The sequence below is a fragment of the Octopus bimaculoides genome, chromosome 25 (assembly GCF_046866305.1).
Source record: "Octopus bimaculoides isolate indiv1 chromosome 25, ASM4686630v1, whole genome shotgun sequence".
NCBI lineage: Eukaryota > Metazoa > Mollusca > Cephalopoda > Octopoda > Octopodidae > Octopus > Octopus bimaculoides.
The window spans coordinates 14,996,374-15,018,754 of NC_142952.1; the positions used below are offsets into that span (position 1 = coordinate 14,996,374).

General features: G+C 36.8%; 1 protein-coding gene across 2 annotated transcripts in view; it reads right to left on the minus strand.

Moving 5' to 3' along the window:
• LOC106882398 (DNA polymerase theta) overlaps positions 1-22,381 on the minus strand; it is a 57,995-nt gene that overhangs the window by 20,603 nt on the left and 15,011 nt on the right. For both annotated transcript variants that reach the window (XM_089342068.1, XM_089342069.1), the window contains 13 exons: positions 21,357-21,730; positions 18,893-19,033; positions 16,482-16,694; positions 13,975-14,117; positions 12,606-12,792; positions 11,216-11,376; positions 9,902-10,226; positions 8,835-9,078; positions 5,046-7,453; positions 4,677-4,805; positions 3,188-3,481; positions 1,765-1,977; positions 885-1,012 (listed from right to left, as the gene is read on the minus strand). In XM_089342068.1, coding sequence (XP_089198194.1) covers positions 885-1,012; positions 1,765-1,977; positions 3,188-3,481; positions 4,677-4,805; positions 5,046-7,453; positions 8,835-9,078; positions 9,902-10,226; positions 11,216-11,376; positions 12,606-12,792; positions 13,975-14,117; positions 16,482-16,694; positions 18,893-19,033; positions 21,357-21,730 — 4,960 coding nt within the window. The remainder of the gene's footprint in view (positions 1-884; positions 1,013-1,764; positions 1,978-3,187; positions 3,482-4,676; positions 4,806-5,045; positions 7,454-8,834; positions 9,079-9,901; positions 10,227-11,215; positions 11,377-12,605; positions 12,793-13,974; positions 14,118-16,481; positions 16,695-18,892; positions 19,034-21,356; positions 21,731-22,381) is intronic.

The following is a 22,381-nucleotide window of genomic DNA, read 5'->3' on the forward strand; positions in this document are numbered from 1 at the left end:
TCTCTCTCTTCCTCATTATCACAGATCACTCTCTGAAAGAACATGTTAAACTTGGTAAAACATGAGAGAAAGAAGCCTAGCTGTTTTTTTGCAATAAATACATTTAAATCAAAATTTTATCAGGGACCCCTAAAATAATGCTGTAGACAGCGCTGGATTAACCATTAAGCAAAATATGCACGTGCCTAGGGCATCAAGGGAAGGGGAGGGGGCACCACAGAAAAGCTAAATAGTTTACAGCACAAAAGAAATCACTTTAAACTTGCTAAAATAATATTCAGAGTGTCTTATCTCTTCTAAGTAGAGAAGCAGATGTGTTACGTGAGATTAATTTTTGGGAGCTGATCAAAGACTGCAATTAAAAAAAGTGAGAGAAAACTTTTCAAATAAAAGTAAAGTGGAAGTCATCATCATCATCATCATCATTTAACGTCCGCTTTCCATGCTAGCATGGGTCGGACGATTTGACTGGGGACTGACTGGTGAAGCGGATGGCTACACCAGACTCCAATCTGATCTGGCAAAGTTTCTACAGCTCGATGCCTTCCTAATGCCAACCACTCCAAGAGTGTAGTGGGTGCTTTTTACGTGCCACTGGCACGAGGACCAGTCTGGCAGTACTGGCACAAAAATAAACATTATTTTCCATCTTACTGTTAGTTTTGATTCATTTTGAAAAATAAAAATTTATAATGTGTTTTATCATTGTTTATATTTTGAATTCCATATATATGGAGACACCAAAATCTTTTAAGTGCATAGGGCCTCTATAGGTCATAATCTGGCTCTGGCTGTAGATCCCCAATTAGCTATTTTGCTTGCTTGGACCTCTAAGGGTTGTACAGACCCCAGTTGAGAATTACTGATTTAAACAAATCACATACCTTTGAAATATCATCTGTTGATGACAAACTGAATGGATGACCAGACAGACTGTAAGCTTCTTCTTCGAGAGCGCTGACTTTGGCTTGCAGGATATTCTTCTGAACTTCACTCTCTTCAGTGCTGAATCCTGGGGTGACAGAAAGTGAAAAATTTAAGAGATGAAGAGAATAATTTACAGTTTTAGTAAAGAAAGTGGAGGGTTTTTTAAATTTTACTTAAATGGCTGAGTCAGAAGGTGAAAGGCAGGCTGAGAATGGTAGGAAGAAAATAGGAAGTTATTCTAAGAATGGTGAGTGAGCCCAAATGCTTATCATCATCATCATTATCGTCGTTTAACGTCCGCTTTCTATGCTAGCATGGGTTGGACGATTTGACTGAGGACTGGCAAGCCAGAAGGCTGCACCAGGCTCCAATCTGATCTGGCAGAGTTTCTACAGCTGGATGCCCTTCCTAACGCCAACCACTCCAAGAGTGTAGTGGGTGCTTTTACGTGCCACCGGCACGTGGGCCAGTCACACAGTACTGGCAACGGCCACACTCTAAAAGGTGTTTTTTATGTGCCAGTCCAGCTTATAACAGTGCGAACTCTGCTAAAGCCACCCAAGGTCCATGAGGTGGTTTTAAACTGGGAAACGAATGGGTAACGGATTAAGACTACTACCCAAGAACAGGAATGGTACCTCCAATGTGTTTTCCAAAGTTTCATCTTCTAAAATTTCACTTACTAGGCTTTGGCTAACCTGAAGCTATAGTAGAAGATATTTTCCCAAAGGGCAACAAAGTGGAAAAGATTAGGAAAATTAAGAAAAATAAAGATAAATATTGTCTTTTAATAAATAGCTAAAGAGAATGGTGGAGAGAAAACAAACAAAAATATACCAAATCCATTCAGCTCCATTCGACTAATTGTATTAATGAGAGGCATCTCAACATTAATAAATGGTTCATACAACTGTTCTTCTGTCAAAGCTTCTTCAAGATGTTTCATTAAATGCCATATCAAGACAGCTTCAGTAGTGCAACGTCGTCTCCCACAGCTGGTATTTGTTGGGGTCAATCCTAAACTACCATGACCATGACTTCCACCGATATCTGAAACAAAAGGAAATGAGAAATATAACAGAGTCTTTGGGATAAAATCTCAGTGTTGTATGTAGCAAGTGTTGTAATATGCTCGTTGGCTTTAAAATGGGTTAAAAGACTACAACAGATTCTGAGCCCTTTGAAAATATATCTTAGGAACATGCAGTAATTCTGAACCAGTTGAGAACCACTAATTTAAATAGTTATTATGAAAACTTAATAAAATATGTAGAGAATAAAGTTGTGTACCTTAGCAGGTAAAGAGCCAAAACAACTAACACTAGGCATTTTCTCGGGGCTTTTAACATAGATACAAGACTACAAATTTTTTGGCAAGGGCCATACCACTGCATGAAACCTTGGGCAAGTGTTTTCTGCTATAGACTCAGGCTGACCAAAGCCTTGTGGGTGAATTTGATTGGCGGAAGTTCCTATCATGTTTCTACATGTGTGTGAAAGTGCTCGGAGAGGAGGGAAAATTGTTGATTGCATATGTCCTATTATATGACTGGTACTTCATTGACTCTGGAAAGAAGTAAGATAGCAGTGACCTAGGTGGAGTCAAAGATACGTAACTAAATATCACAAGGTATCATTGAACAGTTCTCCAACAATCCTCCTCAATATAAACTTTTGTGTAGATTAATTCAAAATATGTTCGACAGTATCAAGCCTACGTATAGCAAAATGTCTTGCACCTGTCTTTCAGAATGGTGTCTCAAAAGAATATCTTGTGTGATTTCTCCAGATTTATCAAAACACCAACGTCAGCAAACAAGCAATCACTACAAGATTTTGCCTGAAACAAGCAATTACTACAAGATGTTGTCACAAGCAATTCAAGCAGTATAAAATGTTGCCACAAACATGCAATCTTCATAAAATGTTGCCTGAAACAAGTAACCAGTTATAAAATGTTGCCACAAACAAGCAATCGGTCACTCCATCAGCCTGAACCCTTTAGCATTCAGATTATTCTATGAAATGCAATGCTTATTTATTCTCATTGTTTTGAATTAACCATGTATTATCACATAGCTTCAAAATTTAGATGATGTGATTGTTATTTTTAAAATGACATTACAGGGTAGGTGTGAGAGGCTGGATCTGGCTGGTTTAAATGTAAAACAGGTTGCATATTTGGGCTGGATAAGGCCAGTTTAAATGCTAAAGGATTAAATTAAGTAAGATAATAAATAATTAAGAAACACTAACTCACCATCAAGAATATGCTTTACTGATGGCAGATAGGAGAAGATTAGTTGGTGAAAGTTAGACTCTTTTGCACCAGGGTCTAACAACCAACTAGCAATTTTCGGGTCCATGAAGGTATATCTGGGTGCCACAGAGATAGTAGTGGTTACAGCACGGTAAGTTGCCTTTGCATCAAATGCTACAATTTTTATATCACTACGACTGTGTGCAGTAAAAATCTTTCTAAGTGCCTGGAGTCTCTCATCGATGCTAATGGTTGCGTCAATTGGTGGTGGAGCAAGAGTGTCATCAGGTTCATCTATCGAAATATTTGAACAAACAAAAACAGAAAATGATAAATCAGAGTATGATAAAATAATATAGAGTATGATAATGTATGATAAAACAATTACAGGAAAAACAACAATTAGTGACAGAATAATTAATTAATTAATATTGTAGTTTGTCAACATGCTCTTCTGGCTGTGCAATTTCAATATACATGTGAACAGAGCAATAGTGTATTGAGGAAAAAGTTAAGCATAAGAATTAGATGCAGTATGCAAGAGAGGAGACTACTGGTTTGGTCATGTGACGCATATGGCTGTAGATAATTGCATACAGAAGTGCTAACCACTTAAAGTGGATGGAACTTGTGGAAGAGGGAGACCCAGGAAGACAAAGTTGATACTGATGCAGGTGCCACATAAAAAGCATTCATACTGCAGTCCCATTAAAAACACTGGTGCTGATGCCACATAAAATGCACTCAGTATGCTAATCATGCCAGAACAGACAATGGAACCTGGTGCAGCCCATGACCATATCAGCTCCAGTCAAACTGTCCAACCCATGCCAGCATGAAAAACTGACATTAAATGACAATGATGATGATGATGGTAAGATCTTCAGTAGTATCACATTAAGACTAACAGAGAAAGCAGACTTTGCAGCACAGGAGCAGCAAACATTAAGAACAGACAAGAAATAGATGTTAAAGTGATAAGGGATAATATTGGGAGTGCAAAATGAGTGACGAGACTAGCAATTTCAAGGGAGAGGGTAGGTCAATTACACCAACCCCAATGTTCAAATAGTACTTATTTTAACACTTCTGAAATGATGAAAAGCAAAATTGACCTCAGCAGAATCTGAACTCAGAATGTAAAGAGAAACAAAATGCCGCATAGCATTTTGCTCAATGTGTTAATGATTCTGCCAGTTCACTGCCTTTATAATAATAATCCTTTCCACGAAAGGTACAATGCCTGAAATTTCAGGGGAAGGGGATAAGTTGATTACTTTGACCCCAGTCCACAACTGGTACTTATTTTATTGACCCTGAAAGGATGGAAGGGAAAAAGTCGACCATCGCAGAATTTGAACTCAGAACATAAAGACGAACAAAATGCCACTGAGCATTTACTCAGTGAGCTAACAATTCTGTCTTCTCGTCGCCTCCTCCGGCTCAGTAGTTAACAACAGTAAATGTTCATTTAAATTTTATGACTCACCTATTGAGTTGTCTTTTGTTAAGGCTACATAATAAGCATCGTGTTTGTTCCAGCATACAGCAAAACCAGCCACAAGTGAACCTTCAAACTTTAGAGTATTCTTATCATTCAAATATTTCAATGGGACTCCTTTTAAACAGAAAATTTTGTTCTCAGAATCAATACTAAATAAAATTATTGGACAAGACAAAAAAATATAAATTGTGATTATTGTTTTAACAGTCTACTATCAAATACAACATTCAGCTGGTCAAGTTATTACACAGAATTTAATTAAGTCTCACACATCTTTGAGCTAAATTGAAATCTCAGTCTTTCACACACGATAAGTGAATGTTTCATCACCAACTAAATACACTGGACTCTTACCTTGCATAAAATTTGCCCCAATTCCTGCGTCAGCATCTAGTGGTGGTAGATTTTCACAACCAATTGATAGTGCGTATTTTTGTTTGGTAAGCCATTCAGCTATAAAAGTATCAAATAGACTGTGACTGGAACAAACATCAATAATGGTAAATTCTGCTTGAGAGCATGGTTGGCTAGCATCACACAAGGGGACCACTTTATTATTTGCCTGTTGATCAATATCTAAAACTTCTAGGTTTTCAATTCCATCAACTTCTGTAGGCTTTAAACAATCAGAGTTCATATTGGATTTTTTTAAGCATTCAGTAAATTGGTCTGTTGTTGTTAAAGCTGTATCAGAATGACAGCCTGCATTCATAGTTTTCTTTGAATGCAAACTTTTTGTAGCAGAAGAGTTTGTTGTAGAGTAAACTTGGCCAGTTTTCTCATTATTATTTTTTTTATTTAATACTGAAGATGAACTAACCTCCATAGTTTTAGAACCTTTATTACGAAAAAGAGTTGGAGTACTAACGGTAGAAAGATCAAGAGATAAAGAAAAAAGATCTGGAGGTGTTGATGGAATAAAATCATTGTTGCTGTTATCATAATTCATAAGACTGACTTCCTCACTTTTATCCTCAGAGAAACTTGTTTCGGAGTTAGAAGAGTTTCTTTTGCGTTTTTTAATGGAAATCATAGACTCATCTAAATTCCTGCGACACTGTCTACTTGTAACATTTTTTTGAGATTCTAATGCATTAGCAGAAGCATTACTATTTATACCGTTTACTTTTATAATTTCAGAATGATAATTCTTTCCAAAAGCATTCTTTGTTTCGGCTGGAAGAATTTTTTCTATCAAAGTTGCAGTAAGAGATTCACCAAATACATCTTCAGTTTTATCAGAACAATTTTGATTCTCGAAAACATCAACAGGCAAAGGTGTAAATAGGTCTTCATTAGATTGGTTTATATACTTATTTGTTTCATAGTCCTTGGCAGATCTGTTACTATCAAATGAACATGTGTTTTTTGCCTCATTCTCTTCAAAAGACTGAAATAAATCATTTTCCTCAACTGAAGAATTATGAAAACTCAGATTTTCATTGTACGCAATCCTCTCATGACAGCTAGCAGGTAACAATAAACTGGGTTCATATGATACTTCAAAGGTGCTGTTGGAAGTCTGAAATATTTCCAAATTCGGTGATTTTTCTTTATCTTGAACTGTGAAACAAGAATTTTCAAATACTTCTTTAGCATCTTCAGACATTAATGATGATTGCTTTCCAAAATGAATACATTTATCTCCTTGAACTCTGGCTCTAGTTTCGGGATGTTTATTTTCAGCAAAAAGAAGTGGAGAAGTTTCTTGATTACTAGTCACTTTTTGTTTTGGCTCATTAACATTTTTCTCAGCAATTAGAAGCATCTGGGTGTCCAGTTCAAAACTGTCAACAAAAATATCTAAATTCGATATATCTCCACAGAAATCAACATCGGTTGAATTCTCTGGATTGTTTTGATTAGATTTACCACTGGATTCCACATGTGACTCTCTACTTACAGTTTTCAGTTGATCATGAAATTCTCCTCTATTAGAAGTTAGTAATGGCTCACATACATTCTCCTGAACCTCAGTCATATTTTGGGAAAACCTTTCTAAGTTTTCTGTTCTGTTTTTATTACTGCTACTTGATCTGAGAAGCAAGAGTTTCGTCTCAGAAGAATTCAATTGATGGTTCTTGTCTCTTCCCATATCATCAACATTTGAAAAAACTTTGTCCTTGTTCTTTGTGCGGTCTGGTTCAGATATATTATTACTATTGACTGGGAAAATAGTTCTTGCATTAGAATGAACCAAGTCTTCAGGCTTGGATATTGTAGATTTGCAAGTAGTGCTCGATAAGTGATTTGCTGTGGTAATGTTTTGAATAGGTTCTTGAGAAGAATTAAGATTTTCAGAACATTGCTTCTCTTGTAAATCTAAAATTGTTTTCCCTAATATGTTTGTTGAAGAGTTGATTGTCGAAGTAGAAAAATCAGCACCAGAATGACTGTTACTAACTGAAAGATTAGTGACTGATTGATTATTACCATCTACCAAGTGATTCCCAATTTTCGTTAAATGAGGGTTTTCAGGTAAATTAGAATTAGGATTCATTTCTAGATTATAAGCATTTGGCTCATTTCTGAAATGCGTGATTGTCTGTGCTAAGCCAGAGACCTGAGGCACTGATGCAGACTCAGTCCACTTCAGTTCAACTCCACCAAGACCATCTTCAATGATATGTTTAGCTTCTTTGATAATTCTTAATGCTGCTTCTTGTGCAGTCATGCCTTGACAGCCATGTAACCAAATACAACGACTTTTACGTAATCTCTTCAAAGCCTCCCATTCTGTTTCATCTTCGGTCTGTTTATTACTAAAACAAAAAATTATATATATAAATCAGAAGTCTTATCAAAATTGATTTTTAACTAGGACTCAGAATGAAGTAACAGAATACAAAACACACATGCAATGTGTGTATATACACACACACAAACTCACATATATACATATATGTAATCTTCAATATGTATACAATGTATGCTAGTGTGTGTACACACACACACACACACATATATATATATATAAGTCTCTGGTGAACAGTAACATGAAACTATGAGTATCAGTTAGTGAAGATCATTTTTTGGCTTTAATAAAAAGCATATTACTCTATCTTTGGTATTTGAGTACTATTTTTTCCACAAGAAGAAACAATGAACAAGTCCAATAAATCTCTTAAAATTCTAGTATAAACAATTTGAATGTTAAATAGTTTACTGTCTCTGGTCGCAAGACATAGAGATTGTTTTGTGGGGAGCAAATCTAAATAGGTTATTTGTAAACAGGCACATTACAAATGTTTAATATTACAAAATCGCATTAAAGTAGCAAACTGAAATAGAATCAACACTTTAATGGATCACAAGTTTAACATAATACTAATTAACAACCCAAGTTTCATCACTTTCTTGACATCAGTACATACTTGTTTATAACTAAGATACATTTTATTCCACAAGTCTTCTTATATTGAAACTGCTGATCTGACGGATGTACAGTCGTCGTCATCGTTTAACGTCCACTTTCCATGCTAGCATGGGTTGGACGAGTTGACTGAGGACTGGTGGACCAGGAGGTGACACCAGGCTCCAATCTGATTTGGCAGAGTTTCTACAGCTGGATGCCCTTCTTAACGCCAACCACTCCGAGAGTGTAGTGGGTGCTTTTATGTGCCACCGGCATGAGGGCCAGTCAAGCAGTACTGGCGACGGCCACGCTCGAAATGGTGTATTTTACGTGTCACCTGCACTGGCAACGATCTCGCTCGAATGTCTTTTCACGTGCCACTGGCACAAGTGCCAGGAAGGCGACATTGGTAACGATCACGCTGGTGCTATTTACGTGCCACCGGCATGGAAGCCAGACAGCTGCTCTGGCAACGATCACACTCAGACGATGCTCTTAGTGCTCCACTGGTACAGGTGCCATCACGATTTCGCTTTTGCTTGCCCCAACAGGTCTTCGCAAGCCGAGTTTAGTGTTCCTACAAATTTAGTTCGATTTCGATTTCACTTGCCTCACCATGTTTTCGCAAGCAGAGTTTAGTGTCCAATGAAGGAATGTTACGCGTATATAACATCAATCATTTGGCCATAGTCCGCATCGACTTCAAAAGCAATAAGAAAAGCAGAGTCAACAAAATTTTAATTTTAAAAATATAGAAATTGTTGTACTTACTGAAGTAAATAATTTACCTTTGGAATTGGGTTCCAGTGTGAAGAACAAATTCAAGTTGGGTGGCATCAGCTGTGGCAAGATCAGCAATCGAAGTATAACCAGCAGAAAACAGTAATCTAGCTTGTTGGCCATTCAATAGTGAAATACGCACTAAGTCGCATAGTTCTGGTTGGATACCAAATGTCAGACGACTGTGAAACTGGGAGAGAAGAACTTCAAGCATAGTCCATCCTAAGCGAGCACAGAATACTGTGACCATCCCTGACAAATTAACATGAAATATTTAGTCATTTTTAATATATCCCTTCATAAATATATATATGGAAATGTACATAAATATATAGAGCTCTAAATATATACAGGTGTGGCTGTGTGGTTAAGAAATTTACTTTTTTATCATATGTTCACAGTTCACTCCCACTGCATGGCACCTTGAGCAAGTGTCTTCTACTAAAGCCCTGGGTTGTCCAAAGCCTTGTGACTGGATTTGATACACAGAAGCTGAAAGAAACTTATCGTGTGTGTATGTGTACACAGGTATGCCTCACCCTAAGTCATTAATTGGTTCCAGGAGACACGACTTAAGTCAAATTGCTTGTCTATAGGCTAGGCTAGGCTAGGCTAGGCCTGGCCTAGCCTAGTCTAAACTGCTAATAGCCATTCCCCAGTGCTGTACTTTATTTAGGAATGTATTTTCAATAAGACAGTTAATAAAAACCTATTTTAAGCTTACAAACAAATAACTATTATTTTGTAATAAAGTTAAAAAAAAAAATTCTTTTTAATTTACCAATACATAAAATTTGGTGAGTTGGACCATTGGCATAAGTTGACGTCTCTCAGTAGCAGTTCGATGTGTAAAGACATGAAATAAAATACGCTACTTAGAAAACAAAGGCTGGCATCAAGAGGGATGTCCAGCTGTAAAATATTGCAGTTGTAATTTTGTCCAACTCATGCCAGCATGAAAAAAGCAGACATAAAAATGGTGATAATGAAAACAAACTAATTCATGCTGGCAGGGACATAAAATGAAAATTAAATTAGTCAAGGAAATATTCATTTTAAAGATAAAGAACGTTACCAGCAAATGTACCAGCTGATTGCTGGAGTGACTGGAGTTGCCCCTTGCTGCAAGTGTATTTCTTAGCAACTTCACTGAGTGGCATCTCTTGTACTAGATCATTCAGACATAGGCAGGTGTAGAATCTCTTGTGGATATTCAATGTACGTAGTTGTTTGGAAGTTTTCACCGGGATGTAACCTCTGATAGCTTTTGCAATAAAACCTTCTTCCACTCCAACTAGTTCAGCCACACGGTGCTGACCCGGGTCTAGTTTCTCCCACAGACAGTAGTAGTTATACCAGTCGAGGTTAGCAGCTATATCTTGATTGTAAATAGGAGTCACCTAAGTAGAAGACAGAGAGCTAGATTACAAACCATCCATAACAATGGTCAGTGTGTCCATATTATCACTAACTGCTAACACACCACATTAACTGACCAGCATTACAATATAAAGCAATGGTTTCTACTAACAATATGATCCCTCCAACCACATAATTGCAGACTGAAATGGTGGTTGTACCCAGTGCCAGTGACATGTGAACAGCACCCATGCCTGTGACACATAAAACACACCCGTGCTAGTGACATGTAAAAGGCACCCGTGTTGGTGACACATAAAAGACACCCAGTACACTCTTGGAGTGGTTGGTGTTAGGAAAAGCACCCAGCTGTAGAAACCAAACCAAACCAGACTAGACTAGAGCCTGGTACAGCTATCCGACTTATCAATACCAGTCAAAACCATTTAACCCATGCCAGCATGGAAAATAGATATTAAATGGTGATGATCCAGCTCAAATATTCTACCTGTTTTACACTCAAACCAGTCAGATGCAATCCTTAGGCTGGGTGCATTTTAACACCCCACTAGTTCCAGAGATGAAGTCAGTGACAGGATTAGAAAGGCCCCTCCATCCTCTATCAGTGGTTTGTTCAGATTTACTCTTCTGCTCTTCTGCACTGGGATTTGTGAAATCTATGTTTCTTCTCATCATACCTTTTCCTTTTCTTTTTTTTTTTTTTTTTTTGGAGCAGTTTCATGAGTCAACACCCGTTCTATTCTCAACCATTTTAAATGCATGGACTGGATACAAAACAAAAATGTGATAAAATAATTTCAGATCCTCAAAGAGAATTGTAGCTCCTTCCAAAAAAATATTTCAGTGTTTATTCTTACTGTATTTTCCCTTCCCTCAGGTAGAATTGAGAGCACCATTTATATAATTATAAAGGTTCAACTAGTTTTTACACCCCTCTCACTTCCATGAATCAATAACTAAATATATATATATAAAAGTTGGAAGAATATATAATGGAGAAAATATGCACCAAGTAAAGGATGTGAAGTTCACTCTCAAGGACAAAACATCTTCGTGCTCTCTGCAGTTCAGTGAATACATGAAGGCCTTCTTCAGGAGAGAGGGCTGATGCTAACACAGCAGAACCAAGCTTTGTTGGGAAAAAACAAGATTCAGTTGTTTCTGCACAATCTGTAAAATAGAAAAAAACAATACAAATAAACCAATTTCATAATGATGGCTGACCTTGAGAGTCAGGGTGAATTAGTCAAGACTGACATATAAAATTTGCCTGCTCAGTCATCTAATGCCTGTTATCCATGTTGGCATAGGTTGGATAGTTTGACAGGAACTAATAAGCCAGAAGACTGCACCAGACTTCAGAATCCGTTTTGGCAGGGTTTTTATGACTGGATGCCCTTCCTAATACCAACTACCTTACAGAGTGAACTGAGTGCTTTTTACATGGCACCAGCACTGGTGAGGTCTGTTTTGACATGGCTTTTATGGCTGAATGCCCTTCCAAAGGCCAACCATTTTATGGAGGAGACTGAATACTTTTTTATATGGCAACAGCACCAACAAATACTATGAATAGTTGATACATATCCCTATATGTATGAACTTATATGAATATGAATCTCTCTCTCCATATATATATATATATATATATATATATATATATATATATATATTCAATTTTTTTTCTCCGTGTTTTTCTCCTTGTCTCCGTATTTTTTCTGTTGAAGAGCGTAGCTCGAAACGTCAAAGACTTTCCGTATTCCCGAGCGTCATACTAATATATACTTTTGTTATTTACACCACCTGTCCTCGTCTGTTGTTATTAGTTGTATATTCTCCCATATATATATATATATATATATACACACATACACATAAGCATTTTATTCTGTTATCTATCAGTTTATATGCCCTATATTACCTTACATGTAAGGTAACTGTATACATGTTACCTTACATGTAACATGTACACAGTTTCTTTAAGATATTCATTGATTTCCAGAAAGGAAAGAATTATATTATTTTCCTATCTCCTGCATGTATTCTGAGACCCAGTGAACAAAAAATTACTAAGTAAATGAAAAATGTTGAACAACTACTGCCATTGCTGCTGCTGCTACTACTACTACAACTACTACTAGTCCTCTATACCACTACCACCATGAGCAGCAGTAATGTTTCGTATTTGCTTTTTCACAGAGGCCTATGTTGGGCGTTTTTTCTGAGCCAGTGTTTTATGAATTGCCAACCTTCCTGGTTACTTCTGCAGGCATTAGTGTATCTAGTCTAAAACCAGAATATGCATGTAATAACTTAGACCAAGATATACAACACCGTAAAAAGAAAGCACAAGAAAATTAGAATGATTTTAACATAGAAGATACGATTATTCTTTTTACCAGAATCTTCCTTTGTGATGTTCCGGATAGAAATAAATTCATTTTCTTTAAGAAAGTCGATACATTCCGAGACCAGACTAACATTGTTTCCTCTTCTTTCTTCATCTTCGACAGATGCAGAAAGAAGTGTGCAGGATGTATAGAGGGAAACATCTGACACACTAATAGCAGCACCACTCACAATTATCTGAAAAGAAAATTGCATTAATTAGTTAGATTTAGTTAGATTACATACATACATACATATAATTATACACACACACACACACACATATATATATTATTCTTAAATGAGAACGTTGCTGACAGTGACTTTGAAGTTTCAGCCAGCTAAGACATCATCAGACTGGCTGGAACTTTGAAGTCACTGTCAACAACATTCTTGTTTAAGAATAATAAATTTGTGCTCTACAAAAGTATAGAGTAACCCATCAAATTAATGTAAAATTGTTTTTATTACAACTGAACATAAAAACAAACATTAATACACACACACACACACACACACACACACACATGTATATATATATATTCAAATTCCACCAAGGTCGACTTTGCCCTTCATCTTCTCAGGGTTGATAAAATAAGTACCAGTTGAACACTGGGGTTGATGTAATTGACTTACCTACTCCCTAAAATTACTGGTTTTGTGCCAAAGTGTATATCATCATCATTGTTTAACATCCATTTTCCATGCTGGCATGAATTGGATGTTTTGACAGAAGCTGACCAGTTCCAATTGTCTGTTATGGCATGATCTCTACACTTGATTTGCTTGTTATTTTTTCTCCTTACTATATGACTTTTGATTACTAACTATATAGATAAATGCTTCATCCAAATGTAAATTTTGTATTATTTGATTCCGTCTGAAGAATTTCTAACAGAAAATTTCTTACATATTTACCCAACATGTACAATTTTGTAATTCCCATTAGCACATGAAACATGTGTAATGGTGAATAAATAATACCAAATAATATTGCCAACTTCCTGTTTTCATTTTATATACAGGGTGTTTAAGATATTTGAAGATAGATTTGTTTATCAGAAAAACAGAGATATAATAACAGATAACTTTATTATCAAAAAATGCAATGAGGATAAAAATAAACCTTCTTTTAAAGCCACCTTCAGCTTCAATAACTGCTTCTATATGAGATCTAAATCATCTACATTCTCGAATCAAGTTTGTCCTGATTTATTTTGGACATTACTCTGAACATGGCAGCTCTTAAATAATAATAATAATAATAATAATAATAATAATAATAATAATAATAATAATAATAATAATAATAATAATAATAATTATAATAATAATTCAAAAAGTAAAGTTAGAAAAATCTCAAGAATCTTATCTAATTACTTCCAAAATTGCTCTTTTCAAAGATGCCGTCGGTCCATCTTGTAAACATTTCATAAAAGAACTTTTAATAGGAGGTAGGGCAGCATTGAGCAATTCATAAGCACGGGCCTTCTCGTTAACTTTACATATAAGAATGCTCTCACCTGTAATAAAACATGCAACCTTTAGTTTGTATACAGATCACAGAACACATTAAAGTAAATTGATTTCATAGGACAGTGAATGCAAATATATTTAATGCAGTGAACTTAACTTTAATAAACCAAGATGTGCATTTAGCAAAGAGTGGAAAAAGGGGACACTTCAAAACGAAAATAATATATTTATTTTAATAAGTTGATACCCCAACAGTCTTAATTAAAATGTTAAATAAGTAATGTGGTGATGAGTAAGACAGACTCAACTTCAGTAGAAGGGATTACATGTACCCACCTGACTGGCCCTCGTGCCGGTGGCTCGTAAAAGCACCCACTACACTCTCGGAGTAGTTGGCATTAGGAAGGGTATCCAACTGTAGAAACTCTGCCAAATCAGATTGGAGCCTGGTGTCGCCTCCTGGTCCACCAGTCCTCAGTCAAATCGTCCAACCCATGCTATAGCATGGAAAGCGGACGTTAAACGACGACGATGATTATGATGATGATGATGATGATGAGAGATGAAATAGGTAATGCTTTGAAGGGAAGGAGAGTCTAAACTTTAGTAGACAGGGTTGGCAACTCTGGACCATGTTTTGGTTTTAGTAAATCTCTTCAGTTTAGTTTGAGGAAATGTTGTGAAGTAAGGAACAAAGCAAAGTGTATAGCTTACATAATAAGCATATGGGAATGAACTTGCAGTTCCTTACCAAAGTATGAACCAAATATACTCTCAATGAGTAATTCAGCTTTCAATTAAGATACATAACATATGTACTTAAATTAAATAGTTTAGCTTTTAGTTAATGAGCACCAAATATGCTTTGCATATGAAACATACTTTAATCAAACCTTTTGATTTTAAATTAACAAGTACCAAATTTGTAGTAATCAAGTAATTTAACCTTCAATAAATGAGTTCCAATTAATTTTGTAAAAGTGAAGAACAGGTTTGTTGTGTCAGAACCTACACAATATTTAGTGAACTAACACAATTCTTTCTATTTTCTACATGTTTTGATAACTTTTCAAAACTGAAGTTGATTTCTATAATAGTTTTTACAATTGGAGACTTGTACAACCTATATGTGAAACAAAGCTACGTGTTCAAATTTACAACAGGCTATAAATTATAAATGTCACAAACAGAAGAACATAATAAAAAATTATAAATTATAAATGGTACAAACAGAAGAACATAACAAAAAATTATAAATTATAAATGTCACAAACAGAAGAATATGACAAAAAATTATAAATTATAAATGGTACAAACAGAAGAATATAACAAAAAATTATAAATTATAAATGGTACAAACAGAAGAATATAACAAAAAATTATAAATTATAAATGTTACAAACAGAAGAATATAACAAAAATAAAAATCATACATTCCTAGGTTTTAAATCTAACCAAAATCTACTTTATATCCATCTGGGTTAATGAAATAGTCAAAAGGGAGTACTTTCTTTCTATTATTGACCCTGAAAGGATGAAAGGTAAAGTCAACCTTGGCTGAATTTGAACTCAGAAAGTGAAGACAGATGAAATGCCGCTAAGCACTTTGCCCAGTGTGCTAACAGTTCTGCCAGCTCACTGCTTTAGTATAAGAAAATAATGGTTTCGAATTTTGGCTCAAGGCCAGCAACTTCAGGGGAGGTGTGTTAAGTCAATTATATCAACTGCAGTACTCAATTGGTATTTTTACTGACCCCAAAAAGATAAAAGGTGAAGTCAATCTCAGTGGAATTTGAACTCAGAACATGAAGACAGGTGAAATACCACTAAGCATTTTGCCTGGCATGGTAACGTTCCTTATTTCTTTATTGCCCACAAGGGGCTAAACACAGAGGGGACAAACAAGGACAGACAAATAGATTAAATCAATTATATCAACCCCAGTGCATAACTTGTACTTATTTAATCGACCCCGAAAAGATGAAAGGCAAAGTTGACCTTGGCGGAATTTGAACTCAGAACATAACGGCAGACGAAATACTGTTAAGCATTTCGCCCGGCATGCTAACATTTCTGCCAGCTTGCTGCTTTGGTATAAGAAAATATTGATAATAAATCATTGCATAACAAAATTAGCTTTTGATTGATCTTAAGCTGCATTTTTTTTTCCCTTTTTTTTTTTTTTGACAAAACATGTAAAGGGGGTAAAATGCCATTTGAAAGGGAGCACTGAACTGCAAAGAGCTGAGAGACATTGCTCTATGGTAATTCTATCTAAGGTTACGTTACTCACCCAAAGTCATATTAAAATATATTTTAATGAAAAGATACTCCATGAAGTTTAATCATAAAACATCCACAACAGTCATGCACACATCAATACATAAATAAACTACGTAAGACCAACAAACCTTCTGTATCAACACCTTTACGTCCAGCTCTTCCAACCATTTGCTTGTACGTCCTTGCATCAATGACTTGCCCATAAAACAAAAGACTTCGTATTATAACTCGCCGTGCAGGTAAGTTGACACCAGAAGACAAGGTTGATGTAGCAACCAAAACCTTCAGTATTCCAACACGAAAAGCTGACTCTATAATTTCTCTCTCATCAAATGTAAGGCCTGTGAAATTTATAATTTAATGATGTCATCATAGAAAATGTATGTGGTTAATTATGCCAAAAAAATATATAAACCAAAACAAGCAAATATTCTAAAACTATACATATATATACATGCTGTAATATACAACTGCTTCCAAATGGGATAGGAGCAGCCTGTTTTTCCCATTCTGAGTTCAAGAGTAGATCAAGGCCATCAACATCCCCAGGGCCTCCAGTTGTTAGCTTTATGGGATGGAATTGCATGTCATTCTCCTGTTGGTGTCAGCTATCCTGAGGGAAGCCTTGGAGGGAACCAGCTAATATTTGGCCCAATTGGTCTTTCACCCCCTATACCTGGTTCCAATGATCAATTTGCACATCAGAAGTGCTTCAATCTTTCACCAGAGTTTCCTCTGGCTTCATCCCAACTGAGCATGGATTACCATCTTTCGGGTCCCCAGCCACATGCTACACCTGGATCAAAGCAGGAACATGCAGGTCTCTCAAGCAAATACAAATGCATGGACCCAACCAGGAAATGATACTTCAAAGCACCATACATTGTTAGTTCTACTACATTATAGTTCAAGAAAATTGCCAGTTTCACATTAACATTATGGATGAGTGTCACATTATTTGTAAAGTAGAGGTCCAGAGCACTTTTACCTCTTGTTGGGTGGAACATTATTTACTCCATGAATAGCATATTTATAAGGTCAAGCAGAGACTCTGCTCACCTCCAGTCATGTAGTGACATACCTGAGAGGAGGTGGCCCACAAGCCATTCAGTATTAGGGAGGTTGATGTCTCCAAGAAGAATTATGTGAAAGCTGTCGTCCTCCATATTTTTGAGGCTCTCTTCAAATGAGTCCCCAGAACTGGGACCATCCAGTGGATGATATGTAGTACATATTATCATTTTGATTTTTTTCAATATGTACTATTAGTGTGTCCACAAACTGAGTTTGAGTCTGATTTAGGCCTACAGGGGTGACAACTACACAGATTTTTTTTCTCCTGTCTGTTTGAAATACAAGATGCTTTGTGTATCTCAGCATCTGCCAGGTCAGCAGTCAGATGTGTTTCTGCTAGTGTCATGCATACTACTTGATTGCATGTAACTAAGTCTATCAGATATGGGGTTTTGCTCCAGTGGATTGTAACAAGGCCCCTGACATTCAGCAGGAACATTGGTGTAACATATGGGGTGTCAGTAGCGGCCACTGGTTTAACATTTGTGGAGATGTCAGAGGTGACCATCCTGGATCTTTTGTTGTTTGCGGCGGTCTTGAACGCTGGTATGTGTTTCTCTGACTCAATGTCTGATGAAGCCAAGTCAGCTGCCTTTCAATGATCTGTGTCATCATCATCATCGTTTAACGTCTGCTTTCCATGCTAGCATGGGTTGGACGATTTGACTGAGGACCGGTGAAACCGGATGGCAACACCAGCCTCCAATCTGATTTGGCAGAGTTTCTACAGCTGGATGCCCTTCCTAACGCCAACCACTCAGAGAGTGTAGTGGATGCTTTTACGTGTCACCCGCACAAAGGCCAGTCAGGCGATACTGGCAACGGCCACGCTCATATCCAAAAAAGATCACCCTTCAGCTGCTGCTGTCCACACTACATCTACATATGACTTCTTCTTAGGAACACTACATATAATATCCACATATTTCCAGAGTGAAGGCATTGGTTTACAGAGCCTTTGTTTTTGCAAGTTCTACATTTCTTATGTTTTTGTGCTCAACTAACGCAGGACCAAGATGGATGGCACGTGCAGGTTAAAAATGTCCCAGCAAGCTCGACCAGGTGATGATAATGAATTAAGCAGGTGCTCAGAGTGACCTATATCAAAGCTCTGAAGGTAGATCATAGCCAAGATTAAGGGATTCCTTTGAAGAAAGAACCGTAACACTAAGCTCAAAGAATCCCTGGAAATATGATAGAATGTTAGACACCACAGATAAATTCATATGATGGAGACACACAAGGATGTCATTTTACCAAACTGACAAATCTATTATAAAATGTTGATTATCAAAACCAACTGAGGATTTCTCTAAAGTAAGTTTTCAACTTAAAAAGCAAAGAATTGTTCCAAAGTTTTCTTTGATATAAGTTTCCAACCACAAATGGAAGCAAAAAAAAAAATAATAATAATAATTTTAATTTCATTTCAACAAAAATAAACTAAAACCAATTTAGAACTAACCTGCATGATGAAAAGCTACTCCACATTGAACAGTTTTTCCTAAAACGAAATCCAAACCAGCAGGACTTCTCTCGAGCTGAACTTTGATGTCATGAGTTGCTTCTTTGTCAATGGGCAGGAAAGAGGTGGTGACTTTCTCTTCTGATCATAAGAAATAAGAAACAAAGAAGACATTTTAAATCTTTATCTTTTCCATTTTTCTACCTGTTTCAGTTGTTAGACTGCGGCCATGCTGCAGCACCAGCTTGAAAAACTATTTTTTTAGTCAAACGAATCGACCTCAGTACTTATTTGTTTTTTAAGCTTGATACTTATTCTATCATTCTCTTTTTGCCAAACTGCTAAGCTGCAAGGGTGTAAACGCACCAATACCAGTTGTCAAGTGGTGGGAGGGGACAAACACAGACGCAAAGACACACACACACATAATTAAAGATTTAGGGTTCAACAAATATTGCTTCACCACACACCGAAAATTAGAAACAGCAGCCAAAACTACTATTTCTCTACCAAACATACGACTCCCAAATATATATATATATATATATATATATATATATATATATATATATATATATAAATTAGAGGATTAAATTGGTATTTTTGGTTATTTCTGATGTTTTTAGTGCCAGAAAAAACTGCAATTGGGTTAAATATATGTTGATAGGGATAAAACATTTCTAACCTGGAATCACAAAAAGAAACATTTAGCATTCGCTACTGTTGCAGTGGTCCAGTTTGGAGATTCCATGATTTTAATACCAAAAATTAGCAGCAGTATTTCCAAATATATCCATTATTGTATATTTCTTCCTTCTTTGTTTTAGCAAGTACAGTTTTAAAACTTTCAATCTCTCACAATCATTTTGTTGCTGTTGTTGTTGTTGTTGTTGGCGCCTAAAAAGATGAGATGTTCAAGGCTGGAATACTTTTAATAGTAGATTACTCTGTTCAAAAACAATAACCATCACAACTAATAATTTGTTTTTTTTAATGACAGAGTTCCAGCCCAGGCTAAAACAACAAAGTCCAACCGTCACACTTCTTGGTCCAACATTACTGCTTGTAGGTCCTGGATACATTCCAGGCCAGTGTCTGTGATCAAGTTGCTGATGTAAGTGTGACATTTTCCTCTTCACCATGAAGTGGGCACTACAAAACTAATTTGGTTGCTTCCAGTTCAGGTTGGTGCATGCAGTGACCAGATAGTTGCAGCCATCTTTGCCTGAAAACTTCAAGTACTTAGGCGGTTGAGTGAGCAGTTTGGAAGTAAACATCAAGATCAGGAAGGCACAAGCATGGACAGCCTATCACAAACTAAAGGTCTGGAACACCAAATTGCCCAGTTGAATCAAAACCAAGCTGTTATAAATAATGGTAAGATTTAACAGTTAAGTAGTGGCAAAAAACAAAATTGTGATACCTAACATGAAAGCAAGGAAGTTGTCGGCCATTGCATGGAAGCCAAGGGCACGAGCCCGGGTGAAGCCAACCGCGGGTGCAGATCTTGGTGGTAGTAGCAAATATTCTAGCTAGAATATTTGCTACTACCACCGAGATCTGCACCCGCGATCGGCTTCACCTGGGCTTGCGCCCTCGGCTTCCATGCAATGGCCGACAACTTCCTTGCTTTCATGCTAGGTATCACAATATATTATGCATTTTGTGGGTAATAAAATCATTGGTTGTAGGTGTTCAATAGTCTAATTACCAGTGAACTGTATTTCTGACAACAGAGGGCCTGTGCAACTTAGGTGAAATAAATACAAGGTATTAATTTCACCCATGACATAAGTTCATTGATTTTCTCACTGAAATGTAAATATTTCATTGATATTCATCCCTCCACCACAAACACAGATGCAGCATAATACTGCACGGTTTCCATCTATTGAATTCCACTTGTAAAGCATTGGTCAACCAGAGGTTCTGTTATGATATAATATGCCCAAGATGCTGTACAAAGTGATTGAACCCAGAACCAAACAATTTCCAAGCAAACTTCTTAACCAGACAGCCATCCCTACACCTGTATCAATAACATAAGTGCAAGCTTGGCTGTGTGATAAAAAGTTTGCTTCTAAACCACTTGGTTCCAGGTTCAGTTCCACTGCGTGGAATCTTGGGTGTCTTCTTCTATAGCTTCAGGCCAACTAAAACCATGTGAGTGTTTTGAGGAGACGGAAACTGAAAAGAAGCCCCCTCATGTGTGCGTATGGGTCTCTTTGTGTCTTTGCTTGTCCCCCAGCACTGCTTGACAACTGGTGTTGGTGTGTTTATATCCCCATGACTCAGTGGTTCCACAAATGAGACCAACAGAACAAAAACCAGGCTTTAAAAAAAAAAGTACTGGGCTCGATTCGACCAACCAAAAATTCCTGAATGTGGTGCCCCAGCATGGCCACAGTCTAACAACTGAAACAAGTAAAAGATAAAAAACAATTATTTGTTAGTTTAGACTCACCTTGGTCAACAGACTTTTGTCGCAGGATATGATAGAATTCTCTGGCAATATTATCAGCCAACTTTTCACACCACAGTTTTGTTGGACAGAATATAAGGACGCTATGACCACAAGAGACCGTTTCCAGACAGAGAGAAGCAATATGGTCAGCATCATCTTTCAGCTTGGTGTTAATATTTAGCTCATGTAACTTCACCATTTCAGAGTTAAAAAGCGTTTGACCAATTTTGATACATTCCGTAAGAGGCACTGGTCGGAAGTTAGTTGTGTATAAAGCGGCATCAAGCCATTTTGCTATGACATGAAGGTTTGGTAAAGTGGCACTCATACCAATAATCTGCACTTGGACATTTTTATTTGGTGCGTCTTTGACTCTGTAAACAAATTTTAAAATACATTTATTAAAAAAAAGAAAAAAAAGGGAAAATATTTGTTGGCACTTATGCCCGTGACATGTGTAAAGACATTCGAGCGAGATCGTTGCCAGTGCCGCTGGACTGGCTCCCGTGCAGGTGGCATGTAAAATACACCATTTTGAGTGTGGCCGTTGCCAGTACCGCCTGACTGGCCTTCGTGCCGGTGGCACGTAAAAGCACCCACTACACTCTCGGAGTGGTTGGCGTTAGGAAGGGCATCCAGCTGTAGAAACTCTGCCAAATCAGATTGGAGCCTGATGCAGCCTTCTGGCTTGCCAGCCCTCAGTCAAATCGTCCAACCCATGCTAGCATGGAAAGCAGACATTAAACGATGATGATGATGATGATTGTTTGATCTTGATCAAGTAGACTTTTGACCAATAATGTTTCAGCAAAGACCATCGCAACGTTTTGTCAGCCAATGTGAAAAAGAACTACTCTATCCAATGTGCACAGCCATTTTGTTTGGTGTGCATACAGAATTGTACAGTGTACTTATTATGTGGAGAGTACAGTTTGGTACATATACAGGGTGGGCCAGAAGTCATGCACCAAACATTTGTCATTTTATTTATATTATTTATTACGCCAAGCAAAAAAAAAAATGCA